Raw genomic sequence first — 23,544 nt, forward strand, 5'->3', positions numbered from 1 at the left:
TAAATCCCAGATCTCCCCTAAGGAGAAAACTACTGGGATGCTTTGCAGCACAGTAACCTCTTAGGTATTTAAAGGGGATTTACTGTGAAGTACTAGATGGCTATATACAATAGGGGTAAGGCACCATATCAGATGGAAAGCTAAAGTCATATGCTTTAATCATGTTCTATTAGGTATAGGATCGTTACCTACTTGTCTTATTATTGTTCTTATTTTGGGTCTTGATATTAATTTCATTCCAGTTCTATGGCCAGGAAATTATATGGCCAAACCTGCCTTCTTAACTCTGACATCAACTCCTCCAGTCTTAATGGTGACCTGTAAGATGACAGACCTAGACAGGAACATTCCTAAGTCATCCCAACAGCTCAGTCATCTGTGGGTCAGGGAAAGCCTATTTTTCATTTTCCTCAATTTTATAGTAAGAAATGATCCCTTCTACTGGTCTTCAGGCTTTGGAACTTCCTCTGTCTTAACTTGAAAGTCCCTGTGATCTGGTCCCATTGGAAGCTACTCACCCTCTCATTTTACCTTTTGTTCTGGTCAGTTCCCCTTGAACCATTTTCTATAAGCCAAGTCTTTCAGCTGATTCAATTCTTGATGAAAAAAAAAATGTCACCTCTTCCCCCAACACCACAGGGAACATGGCCTTTTGGACCAGGCCATCAGGTCCTTTGCTTGGTCCAGCCTTCCATGTCCTACCTCCTACCAAATCAGAATAATTTGATCTCTAGTTCTGAAACTAAACTCCCAAATGTGTCTGCCCCTACCTCCCCACTACTAGCTACCCTAAACTTATAGACATGCCTGGGTGTCAAGAGATTGAAAATTCTTCAGTTCTCCTCAGCTAGGAATCCAATCACTGCTACGTTCCAGGACTGTGAGTAATTGGTCCCACTTGAGACATGCCCACCTCCCCTGCTGAGAGTGAATCCCAAAGAATATGTTTGTTTGGATAAATAATTCAGGGAGAGAGGTAGAGAGAGAGGCGTGGCGGGGGTGGGGGAGATGTATTAAGTCTTATTTTGTTGCTACTATTAAGCACTAGGGACACAGAAGCAACTGAGACAATCCCTGCCTTGAAGAAGCTTTTATTCTAACAGGGTAAGATGACACATGAAAAAGGTCTGGAAAGGGACAAAGGGGATGGGGGCATGGCTGGAGATGTTTGGGAAGTGCCCTAGAGGCCTTAAACTGAGCAAGATGAAGCCAGAGCTGGCCTCAAAGCCCAGGGTGTTTCCAGGGGGCACAGTCCAGTCTCCCAATGAGGAGAGAAAATGGAGATGATGGCCTTAGTGGAGATGACTTTGCTGGCCTCGGCCAAGAAGTATAGCATGTTTCCCTTCCCTTTCTCACTGCTGCCTAAGAATTGGGCAGGACAATTCCAACACAGAAATGTGTCTAAATTTTTTTCAGTGGATACATGAATGCCCCAAGTTCTTAAAACATAAAGATTTTTGTTTGCTCCGTTTTTCCCTTAAGCAGAGAGAGAATGGGAAGCTTTTCTACCCCACCCACCGAAATACCACATCCCACAAGTAGACCAACCGCCATCCCAATTTGTTTCCTTTTTGACATCTTGGGAAGCTAAGAGCTTTAAAAAGGAGGGAACTGCTGTCCCTGGCTGGCATCCTCCTGGAGCCCAAATCCCATAGAGTAGAGGCAGAGGTGGGGGGAGTCTACAACCATATATTTGATTATTGTACAGGATGTGTTGCCACTACAGTGCTTCCAGTGGCTTGGCAACAGAAATAAAATGTACATTATTGCTGTATAATAAAATAAAATCTGGGTCCTCAATGTGAAACCAGTATGAAATATTTTCAGTGTAGCTAGCATTCTTAGTAATGACTTGCTTACCGCTAGATGTCACTGAAAGGGTCTTGGTCTATTTACAATGGAAATAAGCAATTCACCCCCACAGACTCTAAAATAAATGCTTTTAAAAGCTGGGTAGGGGATAGAAAATGTTTCTATCATTGAGTTGCTGTAGTTAGGACATAATACTAGGAGATAAAAAATGGGCACTTCCCCTGTGGCATGTGATGACACTGGGCAAGCCCAGGACTGTAGAGTAGCATCTGTCTATGCCAGAGGATCCCCACAAGAAGGCACAGATTGGCTCTGGGCACATCCTGCCCACACACTGGAGAGACTTTGTTACAGACCCTACACTGGGCTAGGACTGGAGCAGACCCATACAACTTCAATCTAGTGTGTTGTCCCCAGGAGGTTCTATCTATCCCCAGACAAGGGACATTTACAAAGGGCAGATCAGAGGCTGTGACCCTGAACCAGCCTAGCTTCTTTAGGATATAGTTAGAGAGGTTCCCAGGACCTGTGCTGATCCTTCCCAGAGGTTTTCTTTCCTGGATCAGAAATCCCCAGTGTGATTCTAGGCCATTTGAGACTTATAGGCATTCACTTAGAGGTAGGCAGAAGGGAGAAGATATCCCAGACGATGACCAGCCTCTCTATAGGTTTCCTATTCATGTGGCACCATGGGTGTTAGCCAACCAGGGCTACCCGTGGTAGAAAAATAAGCCATGCACTCAGCTGGAGACTGTCGGCTAATGAGGAAGCATGACTAGTGGATAGAGTGATATGCTTGGAGTCTCCAAAGCTTGACTCCTTTTCTGGCTCTGAGACTTACTAGGGGTATAACCACAGGTACCTTTCCGAGGCTCAGTTATCTCATCTGTAAAACGGGTAAGAATTTCTGTAGTTCCTACTTCAGAAAGTCATGAGATTCAAATGAGTTCATGTGCATAAGGTATTATATTCTGCATGCTTTGAAGCATTATGTAAATGTAAGTTATTATTATGGGAAAAGAGACATAAAGTAGTTTTATTAGGAGGTGAATCACGTAGTCTGCAAACCTGCTGTATATATAAAGTATGGTTATTAAATAGTGGGCTAATTTTACAAGTCACAAGTAAGGGGGGGCATGGTGCAGGGACTGGACTTGTGATTTCATCAGTGTAAAAAAATCTTCTATCGATGCAGAATGACAATTTCACCAATTTTTTCTTAGTCAAAGAGAATTGTCTAGGGGCATCATGAGGTTAAGGGATTTGCCCTGGATCACACAGCCAATATGTGTAAGAAACTAGACTTGAATTAGGGTCCTCCTGACTCTGAAACCAGCTCTCCATCCAGTATACCATGCAATCTCTTAGTCTTGTTATTAGGTGAGGGTTTTTTTTTAAAGAAAAGAAGAGGGGAGGAAGGGAAGAAGGAAGGAAAAAAAAGAGGAGGAAGGGAGGGAGAAGAAACAGAGAGAGGGAAGGAGGAAGTCTAGGTTACCATTTACTAGCTGCTAGATTTTGTGCAACTCACTTAACATCTCAGTGATTTTTCTCAACTATAAAAGAACAGCTAAATGACATCAATGGTTTTCCATTTCTGTGATACTTTTTTACATTTTCTTGTTTCCAAATTCTAGCTCCCAAGAAAAACTATCCCAGGGGAATCTGATGCTTCCTCTGGCATGATACTTAAGGGAGAGGGTCAATTCAATTCTGAAAACCTATTAAGCATCTCCTCTCCTCAGAGCCTTTAGCTAGGTAATGGTGAATACAGAGGGGGAAAGTGCTGAGCTCCCCCTGCTTGAGGAGTTCTCAGTCTAGTAAGGATCATAGAATCACAGAATTTAGATGTGGAAGAGAGCTGGAAGATAATTTAGTCTGCCACCTTCATTTTACAGATAAGAGAACTGAAACCCAGTTAAATAACTCACCCAAGGTCTATGGAGGGGCAAAAAGCTGAGCTAAGGAGATATCTAGTCACACATCTAAGTCATTACAATACAAAACAGAATAGGGAAGGTGTATGGGCTAGATAAAGTGCTATGAGACCTCTAAGAAAGGACAGACCATTTCAGATCAGATAAAGCCCTGTAAAAGGTGGTATTTGATCTGAGTCTTAAAGGATGAATAGGATTTCAGTGGGCAGAGATGCAGGGAAGGAATTGGGCAGAAAGAGAGGGCATTTCAGTCACTTGTGACCGATTGTCATATCTCTCTGCCCCAATCCCATACAGTCTGTATACCATGTGGCCTAATTTGATCCCTTAATTGTGGAACAGGCACAGTAGTCTCTGGCAACCTTCCACCTTCCCTTTCATCCTTCTTCTCTTTTCTCCTGGTGTTCCCCTGCCTAAGCTTATCTGTGTGACCCACTGCCATGTTACTTTGCTCCCAACTAACTGCATGGTTGGAAGGTGATGTGGTAAATGAATTCACAATAGGATGTTAATGAATAGAATGTTTGCATTGTGATACATCTACCATGTGATTTTTTCATATTATTAAGAGACTCTTGAAAGTCAAAAAGATTCCAAGATGTAAAGGAATGAATCGTTAATGGGGGAATTTCAGGTACTGTGGCAAGGCTGGTAAGAGAAATATTTTTAGAATCCCCCAAATTCCACATGGTCCCTTGCTTGCAAGAACATTATATTTACTTATGACCTTCTTTCCATTTTGCAAAAAAGCAGAAGAGGAAAGGGGGATTAGAGATGAAGTAATCCAAACTCTTCCTTTTATGGAAACTAAAATACAGAAAGGTTAAGTGATTTAGCCCAAAGTAATATCTGGGAGATAAGACACATAGCCAAGTATAACACAAGATGGAACACAAATGAATCCAGTTCCCAGACAATCCAGAGAACAAATGAATGGGTTTTCATGACTAGGTTTTCACGATGGGATCAGTAATGGCACTGTCACCATAAAGCAGAGGAGATGGGGACAGGCAGGCCACGTGGTAACCAGAGGGAGCTTGGCATAAGAGCCATGCCCTTGACAGGGCCTAAGTCCCAGATGCAGGGGCTTATAAATAAGCAGGTGGGGCTGGTTCATAGATTTATTTGGAAAGGGATCTTAGAAGTCTTCTTATCCCTTGTACAGAAAAGAAACTCAGAGGCTCAGAAGCATTAAGGGACTTGCCCAAGTGACATCAATAGTAAATGTCAGAGCAAGATTCAAATCTAGGTTTTCTGATTCTAAAACCATCAGTCTTACCATTGTCCCACCAGCCTCTACAAGGCAGAATTAAATCAATATACAAGAATTATAGTATTATATTATATACAATATAAAGAATTATAACAATATAGACATATATATTACATGTGCAGACCTACATGTATACATACATTTATATGCATTGCACAAATGTGTGTGTGTTCATGTATGTGTACATGTATCTCTATATGTGTGTATATGTATTGTGGGGGGAGGAACTAGACCTTTGGTTTCTATCACCATAGGTAACTTCCAGTGAGGAAACTCCCTCCATCAAAGTAGCCTGTCCCCTGCTCTGCAGTAGACAGTCTTATAGAGTTGGCCAAAACACTAGCAGTTTGTCACTTCTTCAGAGATGGCTCTTGAACCCAGATCTTCCTGACTCCCAGACTAGCTCTCTATCTGCTCTGCTATGACGGCTTCTCTCTCTGTCTCTCTTCCCCTGCTCCTCCCCTCTCCTCTTTCTCCCTCCTCTTTCTCTTCTCCCTCCTTCCCTTCCTATCTATCTATACCCAATATGAACATTAATTAAGTCCGTGGGAAGGGGTCACAGGGGAAGCTTGAGAGGCTGTGGGGAGTCACTCAACGCCGGCCTCCTTGCCGTTGCCCCAACAAGGAGCTCCATCTCCTGACTCCTCACACTTTCCTTGGCTGTTACCCCTGCCTGGATTTCTCTCCATCCTCAGCTCCGAATCCTGACTTCTTTCAGGTCTCACCTAAAATCCCAGCTTCTCGGAGGAGCCTTTCCCAATCCCTCTTCATCTTGGTGCCTCCCCTAGGCTGATCATCCTGTGTAAGGACTATTTTCACATAGCTATACAGGCACTGCCTCCCCTGTCAGACTGAGCCCCTCGAGGACAAAGACTGTATTTTGCCTTATTTTGTGTCCCCAAGTGCTCAGCACAGTGCCTGGCACATAGTAAGTGCTTAAAAAATGTTTGGTGATGACTGACTAAAACAGATCCGTGATCCCAGTTATATATATACTTCCTCTACTAGAGCAGATTGCAACTTCTCTATACCCTCTTGCCTCATCCAATTCTTCTCTAAGAATTTCCACAAATCTACCGTAAAGAATCCAACATTCCAAAGGCCTTCCTCTTTTTTAGTTTTAATATTCCATGGGTCCCAATGTGGCAACGAGGCTCTCTAGCTGTAATTCCTCACTTAGAGCAAACCTTTATTCTTGGTTGAGGGAGTTTCTGGACAGAAAAGCACCACCATGCTTCTAATTAGCCCTGAAGAACAGACAAAAGCTACAGTCTCCTTACGTAAGTCTGTTCTTCCAAATTACAAGAATCTTGAAGAAGAGAAAGTACTGTAAGAACAGGTGGAGAAAAGAGGACTGTGGGGTATTTGTGAGGTATCGTAGAATGATAACTGTCCCATTCTGTAATAGCAAAGCACTGGGAACAAAAGCTGGTACCCATCAATTGGGGAATGGCTTAGCCAACTGCGCTGCAGGAATTGTACTGTGCAGTAAGAAATGAGGAATGTGATAAATACAGAAAACCAAGGGAAGATCTATATGAACTGATGCAGAATGAAGTATGCCAAGAAAACATACACAATGGCCACAACAGTGTGTGGGAAAAGAATAGTCAATCAAAAATGGTTCAAAAGAAGAGAAATGAGAAGACACCCCCACCTCGCCCTTTGCCAAAGTGTTGCAAAGTGCAGCATATTTTCAGGCATTTTCAAAGTATTGATCAGTTATGCTTATTTTCCCCCTTCTTTTTTATCTTTTTTTTGTCTCTAAAAGTATTATTTTTTATATGAAATGACTCTCTAGGAAAGGGGTGGGGGAGGGACATTGGGGAAATGATGGTGATGTAAGGAAACAAAGGACATCAATAAAGACGTGGCAAAGAGAAAGAAAGAGGGCAGCAAGCTAGCCACAAGACAAACCGAAGATGAATCTCATCTCCAACATGTAGAACAATAAGAGTGACTACTACTATTATTATAGCTAACATAGCACTTCGTATGTGCCAGGCACTATACTAGACACTTTCATCGTAGTTAACAATAATAATATGTAACATTTACATAGTAATTACCATGGTCCAGGCACTGTTCTAAGCACTTTAATAATAGTTAACATCATAATAGCTAACATTTATGTAGCGTTTACCATGTGTCAGACACTTTACAATTATTCTCTCATTTGATCTTCACAACAACCCTGGAAAGTATTATTATCCCCATTTTACAGATGAAGAAACTGAGGCAAACAGGTAGTGACTTGCTCAAGGTCACACAGTGTCAGTGGCTGGATCTGAACTCCAGCCTTCCTGATTCCAGCCCCCAGCGCTCTCTCCACTGCCTCATTCAGACTAGCTGTGTACTTACTTAACTGTTCCGAGGTTCCACTTCTCTACAGAATATTACCAACCAGGCTTGTTTTAAGTATGAAATGACGTTATGGGTAGGGCATCTGGATCAGAGATACACTTTTGAAATCTTAGCAGCCTGAAGAGCTCTTCACTTTGTGCTAACACAACATATTAGCTTCTCTTAAATTTCGGTGGGCTCTTACGTGAATTCTGTAGATCATCAGAATAGTTAATCATTTGGAAGACTTGATGCAGATCCTTTCTTAATAAAGTGGAAATTCTACCACCAGGATCAAGGGAGTTAGAGCCTGAAGGGACAGCAGAGATCAGCTCCTTCAATTCTTTCTTTTTAACGATGAGGAAAAGAGAGTACTAGATGTTCAGTGCCCTGCCCCTTCCTGCCCAAGGACACAATGATAGAGAGTAGGGAGGGACAGAGACAGGATTTGAATACAGATCCTCTGATGTGAGATCTTGTGTTGCGTTTTTTTGTTTGTTTTTTGCAACATACCATATGCAGTTTTTGGTGGGATTTTTTGTTTCTTTGTTTTCTTTTTTCTCAGTTTGTAAATAATGTGGAAAATGAAACCTGAGAACATATATCATTAAAAAAAAAAAACCTGATGACCACAACCTAGAAATCTATGACCAGGGATCCATCCCTACAACCATACTCCCTGCCCACCCACCCCACCCCTCCTTCAGTATGTTAATTAATGACAAAGTACTCAGAACCTAGCTGTTATGGAGGCATAAGGAGATGGATGAGACAGTCTGTACCATAACTTTAACAAAGTACTTCATATGTTTATAACACTTTACAAAACACTTTCATCACAGTCCTGTGAAATAGACATTGCACTATTATTTACAGGTGACGAAGCAAATTCCAAGAAATCAAGTCACTCACTCAAGGTCACATAGCTATGAAAAGTTTTGGGGACTTAAATATAATTGTTTTTCCTTCAAAGTGAAATTCTCCGTTCTTCCACCCTATCCCCTAACATACATAAAATAACTGTTGTTTGTCCTTCGTTCTCAAAGAAGACCATGACATCAGGAAGGTGATGCCATGACTTGCATGTGAATTGGATTTAATTGAGGAAGGGTTGTGCAAGGTCACCGACCTCCCTTTGTCCTCTGGAGCCATCTGGGTCCAGTGGCCAGATATCAGTCAGGACAGCTGGTTGCCCTCAAACATAGCTAGAGAATCATTAAATACCAAAGGAATGTGTAACTCAGTGACCCTAAGGCAAGGATTTCTGGAAGGAAAGGGGAGGGAGCTGGGCGGTCAAGCTTTCCAAGGATAGTCAACACACTTATTGAGAGTCGGTTTTCAAAAAGAGATTTCCAACCTAGAACATCAGGGCCAAATCAAGTAAGATAAAATTTAATGGGAATAAGTACAAAATTTTGTACTTAGGTTCAAAAAATAAACTTCAGAACCACAAGATAGAAGAGGGGCAATGACCATACAGCAATTCATCTGAAAAAGTCTAGGTTTTGTTGGCCATAAATTTGTTAGTCAGAAGTATAGTATCACAACAAAGAAAACTAGTATCATCTCAAGATACATTTAAGTAATTAGGAGGTGATAGTCCCACTGTATTCTGCCCTGGTCTGACCCAGTCAGAAGTTCAGGGTACCACATTCATTCAGGGTCTTCCCTGACTACAGCAACCACTCACAGGCTGAATCCCATTGCTGACTGACACAGAATCTGTATTCTCTATTTCCAGCTTGAGCTGGTTTGCCCCTTCACGAGCAACTTAGCACCCCACTTCCACCATGAGCATTCCATGCTGGGACCAGACTTAGTGCGGGTCCCTGATTGGCTTAGCCCACTGCAGCTCAGAATTCCTAAACTCAAGTGACCCCCTACCTCTGCTTCCTCAGTAATGGGGACCAGAGATAGGAGGCACGGTGCCTCACTGGACACCACATGTTAGGAAAGACAGTAAATAAACTCAGAGCAGAACAGCCAGAGTAATGAGTATCACTGTCGTGCTGTGGAGATGTCACTCTGTCAATTGAAGGAAGTGAGAAGGCTTAGCCAGAAAACAGAAGACTTCTAGAAGAAGGGACGGCTGCTTTACATTAAATTGTGAGTTCCTGGAGGGCAGGGATTATCTTTTGCCTTTCCTTGTATCCCCAGCATTTAGCACAATGCCTGGCACCTAGCTGGTGCTTAATAAATATTTACTGACTGACTTTCAAGTCTTTGGAAAAGGACCCCAGAGTGGAGGGACTAGACTTCTCTTCTTGGTGGCTCTGAAGGGCATAGTAAGGAACAGTCGGTGGAAGGCAAAAAGAGGCAAATGTAGGCGTGGAAAGAAACACTTCATAACTACAGATATCCAGAAATGGAATGGGCCGGCTTGGGAAGTAGTGGCTTCCTCCTCATTAGAGATCTCCAAAGCAGGGCAGCATGCTGTAGCAAGGACATGGAACAAACGTTCTTAAGGCCTGGGATGGCCACTGAAGTCGGTCTAACTCTGAAATTCTGAGTATCATGAATAAGCAGAAAGGGGCAGAGAGAGTAGGAAGAGAAAATCTTCAAAGTACTGAAGACAAAAGGCAAGAATTCATATGGGTGTGTATGTGTGTGTGTGTGTGTGTGTGTGTTTGTAAGAAGTGGCGGTGGTGAATTACATGCCTGTTTGACTAGAAGAATGGAAAATAAGTTTGGATAAGTAGGATAAGGTCAGATAATGGTGGATTTTAAACATCAAGATTATTTTGGACACAATCCAAAATGTAATAGGAGCTAGTGTAGGTTTTTAAGAGGAGTGATGTGAAAGATGTGCTGTTTTAGGAAGATTAGAAGGGTAGTCATTCAGAATAAGTTGGAGGAGTCAGAGAGACTGGTTTGGAGACTGACTAATACTCTAGGATACAGGTGATGAGAGGTGAAGCCAGGGTGGAGACTATGAAAACGAAAAGGAAAGGGCAGGTGGAAGAAACATTTTAAAGAAAAGAGTAGCAGCACTTTGTGACTGACTGGACAAAAAGGATGATGGGGCCTGCAGGTGAGCTCCAGAAGACAGGTTCCAAACTTGGGTAACTGGGAGATTGGTAGTTCCACTGACAGAAGAGAAAGAAATCAAGAGTAGATTTGAGGTGAGGCTATGGGAGAAACAGACAAACAGACCATTTATTAAGTGAGTTCTGTGTGCCAAGTAGTATGTTAAGTACTGGGGATATAAATACAAGCAAACAAGATAGTCTCGACCCTCATTTGATTACATTCTAATGGAAGAAGAGGATGGGTAGATGGATGGTGAGATGGATAGACAGGTAGATAGATAGATAGATAGATAGATAGATAGATAGATAGATAGATAGATAGATAGATAGATAGATAGATAGATAGATAGATAGATAGATAGATAGAGAGATATAAATATATAGATATATAAAAGGGAGATGGAAAGGAAAGGAGAGGAAAGCAGGGCCAGTTGCTCCTGAGGAGTGAAGTGCAGAAGGTGAGGGCAAAGTGAGGATGGTTAAGGCCTTTCATGAAATGGTGGTCCCACCTAGACTCACCAATGTATGTTGGTATATTCTTTCAGGAGTAATTTTGTGGCACACACAAATAACACAAAGATAAAAAGGAAATTGTCCTCTATCCTAAAGGACTTTGGGCTCAACTAATAAAGCAGATATCAAGGTCAATTGTAACAGAGGCCATGGGGAAGGAAACCTTTTTTGAAAATGAAGACCCACCCCTAGAATGGATATGGTGTTTAACACATGTTCCTGGAAGCATAAATGTTTGTATTATCTTTCTTGAGTAGAACTCATATTTTATAAATTCAATGAAAGTAAGAGTCACATCAGAATATATTTTGATCATGAATCTTTTGCTCTGTATTCATTTTTGTTGTTCTTTATCTATTGCAGGTGCAGGCCTCAGTGCCAGTGACAACGAATCTGGCCACGGCAGTCAGGAAGGAGGCACAATGACGGATTCCCAGATTGTGGAACTGAGAAGAATACCCATAGCGGACACTCACCTCTAACTCCTTTTGTCAAATGGGAATTTGATATTTTTTCTATTTGTTGGATGACTCTTTGGTCTGAATCTCTCCCTATATGTGCAGCCAGGCAACGGAGAACTGGAAGTTGTCCCTAGATGGCGAGCCCAGAAAGGGCTGTGTCTGATAAATAGCAGATTTCTGACAGAATCCCCCAAATCACCTGTTCTGGTGAAAGATCTACACGAGTTAATAGGATGCACTTATTCCATAAAATATAGATTAAGTTTTTTAATTGACCTGCATGTCTAACAGTGTTTAATAAAAGTAATAATGATAATTATTAATAAAAGTAATAGAACCCATTTGATCTGATATAGGCTCATTTCTCAGTGGATAAATGCTATGCATGATGAAAATTCTATCTTTGTAGGTTACCTTTCTATGTATTAAGTCACTCTGTCAACTGAATGAACCTTTCTGAAGAAGTAAACACCAAGAATTATATTCATTTTACAAACAGTAAAATGAGACATAGAGAGATTAACTAATTTTCCAGATAGGAGTCCAAGCCTACCTACTAGTTTCTGAGGCAGAGTTCTCCCCGTTCAACATGTGGTTTTTGCATCTGGTGTCTGAGGTAACTAGACAATAAATACTAATACCTTGGGTTCTTAAAGACTTTGCCTTCAAGACCACAAACTTTGGCGTGTCCTACCAAGCCGGAAAGACTTCAGATACTGACCAAGTAAACTAACTGTTAAATGGACTGTGTGTCATCTTAAGTTGACATGGCTCATCTCCAGAAACTGGCCACTGTGTACTTAGTTGCTTTTTTTTTTTAATGGTGACAACTTATGAAGACTATGTTTTAAGGCATGGAAGTCTGGAAGACAGAGCCCCTATGCTGATAAAATCACAGCTCCTTGGATAAATTGAAGTATAAATGTCTTGGTCTTTATCATCTAATAATAAAGCTTATAAAATCTTCCTGTGGCTAAATATTTATTGACCTTAGTTGTTGTGCAGTCGTTTCAATCATGTCTGACTCTCCATTACCCCATTTGGGGTTTTCTTGGAAGAAATACTGCAGTGGTTTGCCACTTCCTTCCCCAGCTCATTTTACAGATGAGGAAACTGAGGCAAAAAAGGGTGAAGTGACTTGCCCAGGGTCATAGAACTAGTAAGTGTCTGAGGCCAGATTTGAACTCGGGAAGAGGAATCTACCTAGCTTCAGGCCTGGCAGTCAATCCACTGAGCCACTTAGCTGCCTGTTGACCTTAGTAAGGAAGAGAAATACAATTTCTGAAGCTACTAGTCAACTTTAAAAGATAGAGGTGATGGTCACAATTAATGGCAAGAACTAGAGAGTAGCTAGGTGGCACAGTGGATAGAATGCTGGACCTCGAGTCAGGAAGATTCATCATGTTTCATGTGTTTCCCCAGCTGTAAAATGGGCCAGAGAAAAAGGCAAACCACTCCAGTATCTTTGCCAAAAACAAAAAGTAAAAAAAAAACCCAAAACCAAGTAGAATCATGAAGAGTTGGACATAACTGAAAGTGACTCAACAGCAACAAAAATAGGATATATTGAGCAGTTGTGGAGGTGCCCTCAACATTAGGATGCAAAAACCTCTGTCCTTGGAAAATATTCGGAATAGTCAAGCCCTGTTGTCCTGGGACCCTCATATGACATGGTGGAGACTGACTATTTTAAGTAGCAACCTGAAAAGCGGATAACAAAAGGGTAAGACATATCCATACACCCAGGAGATCTAACAGGAAATGCCAGGCGTCATCCCTAGAATTTCTCTGAAAAGTAACCATTGAGAGAGGCGGAATTCAGATGGCAGAGTGAGCCCTAGAAATTTTTCCTTAGCTGCCCCACAAACTCTTACGCAATGACCTATAAAGGGCACCAAACCAAATTCTAATCAGGAAAGTACAGCCTAGGAAGAGAGAGGCCTGCAGACATCGGGGTGGAGACTTCCCAGGAGCGCAGGGCAGTAGCAGCAGCACCTCAGAAGGCTGGGGAGGTGGTGGGAGGAATGGCGGAGAGTAACCCCCCACTCAGGGATGGTAAAGAGACTGACCCCCTCAGCAGGGGACCCCTGCACTGGCACTAGGAGTGCCATTTGGCAGCTCTATTGCCCATTACCCAATTCTGGGTGGAGAGAAGTACTCACAGTGACAACCAAGAGGGAACAGGGGCCCTGCCTTTGTATGTTCCAGAAACATAGCTGTGTGACTCTGAGCCCAAGAGCAGAGAGGGAACTCAGTCCTAATCTTTAATCCCACACATAAGCCTGCAGGGCAGGACACCAAAACCAAGGGGGAGGCAGCGGTTCAGTCACTGAATCCACAGAACTCCTAGTGGACTTACTGTGACTGAGTCCAGCAGCAGTCTACAGAGCTCAACTGAGGCAACGCCCACTCAGTGATTAAGGCTAGGTGTTGTTTGTCCTTTGTTCTGAAAGAAGACCATGACGTCAGGGAGGGGATGCCATGACATGCAAGTGAAGTGGATTTAAGTGAGGGAGGGCTAAAGCAACACCTAGCCTTACTCACTGAATGGGCGTTACCTCAGTTAAACTGAGACCTATTGAAGACCTTAGCTTTTTAAAAGGTCAAGGTCTCCCAATGTATCCAGGGTCTTCTCCATCGTCCTGATCTAAATCTTGCCACTGGACCCAGAGAAGGAAGTGAGGCTGGTGACTTTGCACAGCCCTCCCTCACTTAAATCCAGTTCACTTGCATGCCATGGCATCACCTCCACGATGTCATGGTCCTCTTGAGATCAAAAGACAAATAACAACCTCACAACTCAACTACACATAAACCAACAGACTCAAACCAGGTCGGGAATTTGCAGAGCACAGACCAGGAGGGCATCGAAGAGATTTCTTCCTGGATCACACAATGTTAAAAGCACTTAAAACTTGTAGACCTCCAGAGTGAGTTGTGAAAGCAGAAGAAAGAATCCAAGAGACTCAGGCCAGTTCACCACCACAGAGGTAAGCAGAGCACAATACTACATAAAGTCCAAAGTCAAGAGGCAGGCTACAAAAATGGGCAAACAAAAAATAGAACAACCTAGCAATAAAAATTTACTATAATGACAGGGAAGCTCAAGATACAAACACAAAAGATAATGACTTAAAAACATTTATGAGCAAAACCTCCGCACTCCAAAGAAAAATGCAGATTGTATACAAGACCAATAAGAATTCCTAGAAGAGATTAAAGAGTTTTTTAAAAAGAACAAAAAAAATATTTTGAAAATCAAATAAGAAATAAGGAAAAAAATTGTGAAAAGAAACAAGAGCTCTGAAAGAAAATTATGAAAAGAGAATTAACATCTTGGTAAAATAGGCACAAAAATAATACTGAAGAAAATAATTGCTTAAAAATTAGAATTGGCCAAGTGGAAGCTAATGACTCCATAAGACACCAAAAACAATAAAACAAAGTCAAAAGATGAAAAAATAGAAGAAATGTGAAATATTTCAGAGGAAAAACAACTGACCTAGAGAAGAAAAAATTTAAGAATCACTGGATTACCTGAAATTCATGAATAAAGAAAAAGTCTAGATATCATGTTTCAAGAAGTTATAAAGGAAAAGAAGTTAGGATTACAACCAAGAATGACCTATCTGCAAAACTGAATATAATCCTATGGGGGGGGGGGGGGAATAAACATTTAAGGAAATGGAGGACTTTCAAGTGCTTCTGATTAAAAGACCAGAAACTCAATTTTAAAACTTGATATTCAGACAGAAAGCTGAAGAGAAGCATAAAAGGGTAAACACGAGTGGGAAATCCTAAGAGATTAGACAAGGTTAAATTTTTTATATTCCTATATGGGAAGATGATACATATTATAAGTGCTTCAGAACTTTATCATTACCAGGTCTGTTAGAAGGCATGGGTGTGAGTCTATAATGTTGGCATGATTTCAAAAGAAAAATGGAAGGATGAGAGAGATAGTGGGAGAGGGAAGAAGTGAAGGATGAATGGGGAAAATTATCTCATAAAAATAAGCATGCAAGGAAGAATTTATACAATGGAAGGGATAATGGGGGACAGGGAAGCAGGCAACCTTTGAACCTCACTGTCATCTGATTGGTTCAAGGAGAGAAGAATATACATATATACATAGCTGGATATAGAAATTTATCTTACCCAGGAAAGTAGGAGAGAAAGGCACTAAGAGAAAGGAGGGGGGAGGGAAAAGAGGGAGGGTAGATTAAGGTAAGGGAGGCATTGATCAGAAGCAAAACACACTCTTGAGGAGGGACAGAATAAAAAAGAAAGACAATAGGAAAAAAGTAAGAGAAAAGGAAACAGGGAAATAAATACACAGTTAGCAATAATAATTATAAATGTGAATGGGATGAACTCACCTAAATAATGTAGATGGTTTCAGAAAAAACTGGGAAGACATATTAACTGATGCAAAGCTCAGTAAACAGAAGCAGGAGAACAATTTATACAATAACAATATTGTAAAGGTAATCAACTCTGAAAGATATCATAACTATAAGCAACACAAGGACCAACCACATTTCCAAAGGACTGATAATGAAACTTCCTATCCACCTCCAGACAGCTGATGGACTCTGTAGAAGCAGATTAAACCATATTTTCTTCTCTTTCTTTTTCTTCCTCTTTTTGGACAGAATTAATGCATGAATCTGTTTTACATGACTATACAGATTTGTAAGGAGCTTTTTTCCTTGCCTTCTCAATGAGTGGGAAAGAAGAGAATTCAGAACTGAAAACGAAAATAAAATGAATTGTTGGGGGGAAGAGATAATTTTCCAATAGTGTATATAACCTAATTACTTTGATGTTTCTTGGAGAACCTGGTTAAATAGGTTTTCCATTTTGAAAAGAGTCTCATGGATGAACTGTGTTAATTTATAGAGACTATAACACCTATGTTAAGCCAGAGAAAAACTAGGAGGTATAGAGTAGATTTTTAAAAATATTTTTATAACTTTTTCAATATAATTGCTTTTTTAAGTAACAATTGAGAAGAATTCACAGAATCTCAGAGTTGAAAGGGACCTCCAAGGCCATATATCAGACCACTACCTTAAAGACTCCCCATTGTAGCATAGGCCCTCTAAGGACTCCCCTGAGGACCTCTAGTGAGGGGATCTCACCATCTCCCAAGGAAGTCCCAAAGATTCTATAGCAGTCCCATGTCATGATCTATCTCCTCTTTCTCAAGGTTCATCATTGGAATTGTTCCAAATTATTGTCATAGATCATGGAGCTGGCCTATCATGAATGTAGATGAGATTATTTTAAGTTTATTTGCTTATAGGACCAGGTTAGGAGGTAGGCAGTGGTACCATACCACGTCACCTCAGTAACACAGAAAGCACAGGCTAGTGCAAGGGAGAGAACATTGGTTAGGATTCAGAAGATGTGGGTTTGAATCCCAACTCTGTCCTAGAACACCTGTGTGACCTCAGATGAGCCACATGACCTCTTTTGCCCTCATTTTCCTTATCTATAAAATAAGAGAGTTAGACTAGAATCAGTCATTCTTAACTTGGGGTCTGTGGCCTTGGTTTTTATTTTAGTAACTATCTTAGCACAACTCATTTCTTTTTTAATCCTATGTGTTTTTTCTTTTAATTTACACATTTAAAAACATTATGTTGATAAAAGGTCCATTGGCTTCCCTAGACTGCCAGAGGAGTCCATGACACTCACACAAAAATTAAAAACCTCTAGGGAATCTCTAAGATTCCTTCTAGATCTAAATATTGTATCCATGGATTACTCCCACCCACCCAAACAATTATAGAACTATTTGGGCCCTACATATAGCCTATCATGATGATAGACAATCTATTATGAGATGAATCATTCTATGGCTCCGTGATTTTAACAAAAATTAAAGATTAGATTATATCTGGAGAAGAGAAAGAATGCAGGACTCTAATACCAAGAAACCATGAAATTTGTTGTTTTTTCTTTACAGTGCCGGCATTTAAGAAGTTCTAAGGTTGGTATTTTCTTTAATCAAAAATAAAGATTTCAGTCCAGTCCAAAATGAGAGATCAGAAATTTTTCCTCAATATTAGATTTTTCCTCTAGTTCACATAATTCCATTGAACATTTCAACTTACTTATGAAAGAGATTACCATAAAGAATAGTGTGAGTTTGAGGGAAGCATTTCTTTGGCTTTTTCAAACTCCCTTTGGACCCATCTTTGACTGAGATCAGAAAATCTATCCCAGAACAAATATTGTTCATGATAATTTCAAGAAAATTATTTCCAAAAGAAATCATGATGTATTGAACTTATTTGTATTTCATTTGGGAGTCTTACAATTTCATTGAACATTCTAGTAGAGTTCCAAAAGAAGCTTGCAAATTCCAAAAAGGAGAATAAGGCAGTCTTTCCCAGAATAAACTTCATTCTATTTGCAACAATTTCCTATGGAGTAACAGTAGAAATATTTCACATACTTCTTCATTACTGTTAGGAAAAGAACTACTTTCCAGGGGAATGTCTGATAAATAAACCTTCCAAAAGGAAAAAAAAAAACCATACATATATATATATATATATATATATATTCTTAGGAGTCTAAGAGTCATCTAAAAGGCAATTTTGCTTAAATATAGTATATATTTAAAATTAATTGTGTGTGACTTCACATGTATAATTGATAAATTGCTTGCCTTCTCAATGGGTGAAAGAGGGATAAAGTTTTAAAAATTGAACATTCAAAATCTAAATAACAAAACAAAGTTAATTGCATGGAATTTAGATAATGTAAATTAGTGACACCTCTCCCAAATAATTTTAAAATATTCAAAATTCCAGACACCATTATCTTTTTGTCCTTAACCAATTTTACATCATACCTCATATTAAGTTAGTATTACTCATTATCTCTAAGGTATATCTTAAAATTTATGACCAGCAGGTAAAAAAATAGTGATAATAAAATTCAGTCAGACCCCTTCTCACACCTAAGGAAGGGGTAGGTAGAACAGGTTCCTGGGGGCCAGCAGGATAGCTGCTCTCATTAAGCCTTTCTTTTTCATCCCTATCGACATTACCAATCACAAACATTTATTGAGTGCCTACTATTTCCAAGCACTGTTCTAGGCTCTGTGAGAAAAACTAAGAAGAATAAAGCATAAGGGAACTGTTGCCCACTTTATGGGGTCCTCGTCTTTTCTCTTCCCTCTAAGCCTCCCTCCTACAAAGTTTCTTTTTCCTCTATGCCCTCCCTTAGAGTCTCAAATGATCATTATCTATTTCAATGAATGACTTTTTTCAGCTCTCTCAAAAGACCTCAAAGCCCATCTTTTCTTCAAAATTCTTCTTGTGGCAGAATAACAGTTACCTCAACATATGACCAGTCAGCAATGGAGAAGCAACGTGCTGTATTCAGAGAACCAGCCTAGAAACCAGGAAGAGCTGAAAGCTCTGGCGCATGCTGGCTCTGTTTCTTAACCTCTCAATCCTATAGATAACTCTAAGACTATAAATTGCAAAGAAAATTCCAACTGGAATTGGTAAAGGGAGCTGCTTGACCCAGAAGTTGCCTATATCCGTGAAATCACAGGTCTAGTCCATAACCCTTTCCCTTATTGCCAATGGCGATCTTCTTTCCCTTTCTTCCTCACTATTTAGACTCAAAAGTAGCAAAGTTAAACATAATTACAAAGTCAAGTATTAGCCTAGGAATGGGGAATGGAAAGGTGGTTCTGTTACTTCTTCAGAAAAATTGTAGAATTCAACATTTTTGTTGTTCAGTCATTTTCAGTCATGACTAACTCTTCCTGACCCCATTTGGGATGTTCCTGGCAAAGATGCTGGAGTGGTTTGCATTTCCTTCTCCAGCTCATCTTATAGATGAGGAACTTAACAGAGTAAAGTGACTTGCCCAGGGTCGCACAGCTAGTAAGTATGTGAGGCCAGATTTGTACTCAGTTCTTCCTGACTCCAGGTCCAGCGCTCTATTGACTAAGCCACCTAGCTGCCCTAGAATTCAACACAGCTCAGACCATTTAAACCAGACATCTCACTCAGCATGGGTGTATGCCGAATTTTAAAAGTCTGCTACTCACTCAACAAGAAAAACCTATTTCACTGATCCAGTTTACCATGGAGTTTTAAAATAAAAGTTTTCAAGTGGATGCACATTCTGTCACTTATTTTTCTATGATGAGTAAAAAGAGACAATGGAGTGTAACTGAAAGAGTTCTGGATTTTGAATCAAAGGGCTGGAAGGGGCCTAGGAATCATCTAATGAACCTCTGAATTTTAAAGATGGAGAAACAGATCCATGGAGAAGCAACTTGTCCAAGGTCACATGGCTGGTAACAGTAAAGGTGGGATCTGAAGTCAGGTAAAATCAAGTTCTCTTTCCAGTGAACACTGCTCTCAAATCTTGATTATTAGAAAATAGTCATTAATGACATTATATTGTACTTTCAGGTTTAGAAGGTAATTTATACTATGTGTGTACATATATATATATATACACATATATGTACACACATTTATTTATAGATATAGATATAGTTAACTCATTTAATCTTCATAACAATACCTTAGGTAGGGCTTGAAAGTATTATTTTCATCCCTTTTCTATGGATGAGGAAATTAACACAGACAGGTTGAGGAACTCACCTACAGTCACACAGCTATTAAGAATCTAAAGCAGGATTCAAACCCAAGGTTTCCTGACCCCAAGTCCTGAGCTGTATGTATTATACCTTACTTCTCTGAGCAAAATCTTGTCACCCCCCCACCCCCACCCCTTACTCTCAGTTTCTTCATTTGTAAAATGAAGAGGTTATGTTAATTCACCTCCGAGAGACATCTCAGCTATAAATCCTAAAATATCCTTTTATAAATGAAGCGGTGTCCAAGACTATTAATTACACTACAGCTAGGTAGCTTGATAGATAGAGCATTGGTCCCAGAGTCAGGAACACCTGAGTTCAAATCCAGCTTCAGACACTTAGTTGTGTGACCATGGGCAAGGCAGTTAACCTCTATTTTTCTCAGTTTCCTCAACTGTAAAATGGGAATAACACCATCTATTTCTCAGGGCCATTGCTGGGGATCAAATGTTTAGTACAATGCCCAGCACAGAGGAGGCATTATATAATATAAATGCCTTTTGACTTCCCTTCCCTTATACTGAATGGGACTCACAGGTCACTAGTAACTAGTCTAGTAGATAACGCGATTATCTGTTTCTGATAGACTTTGTTCTGCATTGACTATAAATCTTCAGATAAGGTGGAGTCTATAGAAGCAGAGGACAAGCTGGCGGTCTGATTTCTCTTTCTCGCCTCTATTGGATTACCATCTCTGTCTGAAAGCACAGCAGGGAAACCCAAGGAGAGACACAGAGGGACACCTGCCATCAGGAAACCCCCTTTTAAAAACCCCCAACACGTTCTGAAAACAAAACGCAGAAGGTTTCCAGCAGTAACTGGACCAACACAAATAAGCTTAATTCCCACGGCAACAATATTCTGCCATCCTGTTTCCTCCCAGTGCAGAGTGAGATGGGCCATGTGCCAGGCAGGCACATCAAAATGTGGGAACAAACAAACCAGATACATTCGGAAACAACAGGATGGGGAAAGCCAGAGCCATTACACTCAGGTCTGTATTTTTTCCCCCTTTCCCATGGGCCTTGTCTCTCCCTCCCGGATGAAACCTTTCTTTTCCCCCTCTTAGTGACCACACGCTATCCTATCTGTAGTGATTTCATTCTTCTTTTCTTCTCTTAGAGCCTCCCATAAGGGGGTGGGAGGGCAGCAATCAGGGACAGCCCTGATCAGCCTGCTGAGCTCCCCAGTCTGTGGGCTTGCCAGCACGACCCTTTGGCAACATCTGAAGGGCCCCTCCCCATGGAGAGTACCAACATGCACCTAGTTCAGAGGTCACACGCAACTCCTGATAGGTGTCCAATGACTGGGCGGCCTCCAAGATGATTGACTGGCTGATTAAGATTTATGGGCAGGAGTTGCCCTTGTCCATGCTTCACACATTCTGAATTCTCCTGCCCCACCCCAATCCCCAACTGGTCATAACTGCGTTAGGACAAGCGCATATGGGAGTTAAAGGGAGTCGTCCCAGCTTTCTGAACACAGGCCCGAGAGTAGAACTCCTGAGAGTAGATTTTTCTCAGCCCAAGAGGTAACAGCAGGCTGGGCACTGATGGAATTCCTGTACAAGCACATGAAAAAAACTGACATATTCTCTCCCATGTGGAGTTCCTTGATAGCACTCACGAGCCCCAACCTCCTGCGTGGAAAGGGCAGTGACTTCAGTGCCTTGGCAGCATAATGCCAGAATGGCGCCTTCTATCCCGAGGCATCTAGCCAGGACACAGAGCACGGGGCCTGGAGGCAGAAGGACCTAAGTTCAAACTGAACCTGGGACACTTACAGGTTCTGGGACCTGAGCAAGGCCCTTAATCTCTGTTTTGCCTCAGTTTCTCCTACTATAGAATGGGGCTATAGGACCTAGTCCCAGGACTGTTGCAAGAAGTGTAAAGTGTTTAACAAGCGCCTGGCACATCTGTTTCTGCTCTGCTGTTCAGTCTTGTCAGACTCATCATGACCCTGGGGACCAGGCTCACCAGTGCTGTCCATCGCGTTTTCTTGAAAAAGCACTGGAGTGGTTTGCCACTTCCTTCTCCCTGTCATTGACCTTCTTTGAGAATGAAGGATGAACAGCAGCAACAACCAGGCAAACAGAGTGACTTGACCAGAGTCACACGGTAAGTGTCTGAGGCCAGATTTATGTGCCTGGCACATTGCAGATGCTTAAAAATCTTTGTTCCCCTTTCCTTCCTTTCCCCCTCCAAAAGGAAAATTCATGGGCTGCACTAGTCTATGAGTTTGCTTCATGGGTTACCCCAACATGGAGACTTCCAAGACTGAGGGTTCTGGCATTAGAACTTCTGGGGAAAGAGTGATTCCTGAGGAAAGAAAAGACCTACAAAGTTCCGGAGCAGTACACTTTTTGGAGAGTAAAGTCACCCTAATAGAGGGCAAACTTTACTACCTCACCACCATTATTACAATGACATTTGGACAATTAGGGTCTGATGGGAAGGTTGCACTTGGTTGACAGGCCCCAAGTAAGATGACCTTCCACAGGCCAGTACTGTGAGTCCTGGGGAAAATGTAGGACCCTACGGGAAAGAGAGGCTCAATGGAGTATCAGAGGGGCGTCCTGTAGGCAACCCTGAGTTCATTTCCCTTCTGAGGGGAGTTTATGGGCTACGGAATTACTTTCTGTGTTTTCCACATATTGTACAACAGAACCACTTAGGATTCCAGAGATAGTACAGGTCCTCAAAAAAAGGACAAAACTCAAGGTTAACTGCTAGCATTCTCTGATCCTTAATTTTGAATACCATGGAAGATTTTTAATAGTATTATAATCTAAGATATGAATAAACATATTGTGGGTATATCAAAATTTCTAACTAAATTCCCATAATAAGAATTTAGAAGTTTGAAAAAAATCCATGAATGTGATTTAAAGGTACAGATCTCCATCCACAAGAATTATCAATAGTTCAAAATATATTACATATGACTATAAAATAAATCTTTACATTTCTACTTTAATACAGATGTGTCATATTCAAGAGAATTAAAGCCAATAATAAAGCTACATGGTTAGGGGGCAGCTAGGTGATGCAGTGAATAGAGCATTGGCCCTTGAGTCAGGAAGACCTGAGTTCAAATCCGACCTCAGACACTTAACACTTACCAGCTTTGTGACCTTGGGCAAGTCACTTAACCCCAACTACCCTGCCTCCCCCCCCCAAAAAAAAGACAAAAAAGAAAAGAAAGCTACATGGTGAAAATCTGGTTTTAAAAGAGTAGGAAAACTGACCAGCTTCCCTATTCCTCCCAAATTTCCCAACATCCCAACCCCTTCATATACTATGGGTTATACGTGATTGTATCTATGATCTCTCTCATCATTGTGGATACTCCCTTGACTAGAACAGTTGCAACTCATCTATGCCTTCTCATCCTACACAAATCTTTTCGTGGATTTCTACAAATCCTCCTAAAAAAAGATCAATTCAGTGTGGTCAAGGCTGTCCTCTAGTTCCTTTAATATAGCTTCTACACACACACACACACACACACACACACACACACACACACACACACA

General features: G+C 41.0%; 1 protein-coding gene and 1 long non-coding RNA gene across 3 annotated transcripts in view; both read left to right on the forward strand.

Annotated features, from left to right (window-relative positions):
• The window catches only part of ADGRV1 (adhesion G protein-coupled receptor V1), a 718,949-nt gene extending 706,593 nt beyond the window's left edge, over positions 1-12,356 (forward strand). Inside the window, exon 89 of the mRNA XM_069085086.1 lies at positions 11,268-12,356. Within this exon, the coding sequence (XP_068941187.1) occupies positions 11,268-11,386 (119 nt within the window). The 3' untranslated portion in view covers positions 11,387-12,356. The remainder of the gene's footprint in view (positions 1-11,267) is intronic.
• Positions 12,357-20,606: 8,250 nt separating this feature from the next.
• The window catches only part of LOC138159112 (uncharacterized), a 9,983-nt gene continuing 7,045 nt past the window's right edge, over positions 20,607-23,544 (forward strand). Inside the window, exons 1-2 of one of the 2 annotated variants that reach the window (XR_011167809.1) lie at positions 20,607-21,003; positions 21,956-22,126. This is a non-coding gene — a long non-coding RNA (uncharacterized lncRNA). Of the gene's footprint in view, positions 22,127-23,544 lie in introns of both variants that reach the window. The other variant, XR_011167808.1, reaches the window with a different exon arrangement.

This window comes from Petaurus breviceps, unplaced genomic scaffold (genome assembly GCF_028583685.1).
Source record: "Petaurus breviceps papuanus isolate PSGF00001 unplaced genomic scaffold, PetGlider_PUasm1.0 175, whole genome shotgun sequence".
In the NCBI taxonomy this organism is placed as follows: Eukaryota; Metazoa; Chordata; class Mammalia; order Diprotodontia; family Petauridae; genus Petaurus; species Petaurus breviceps.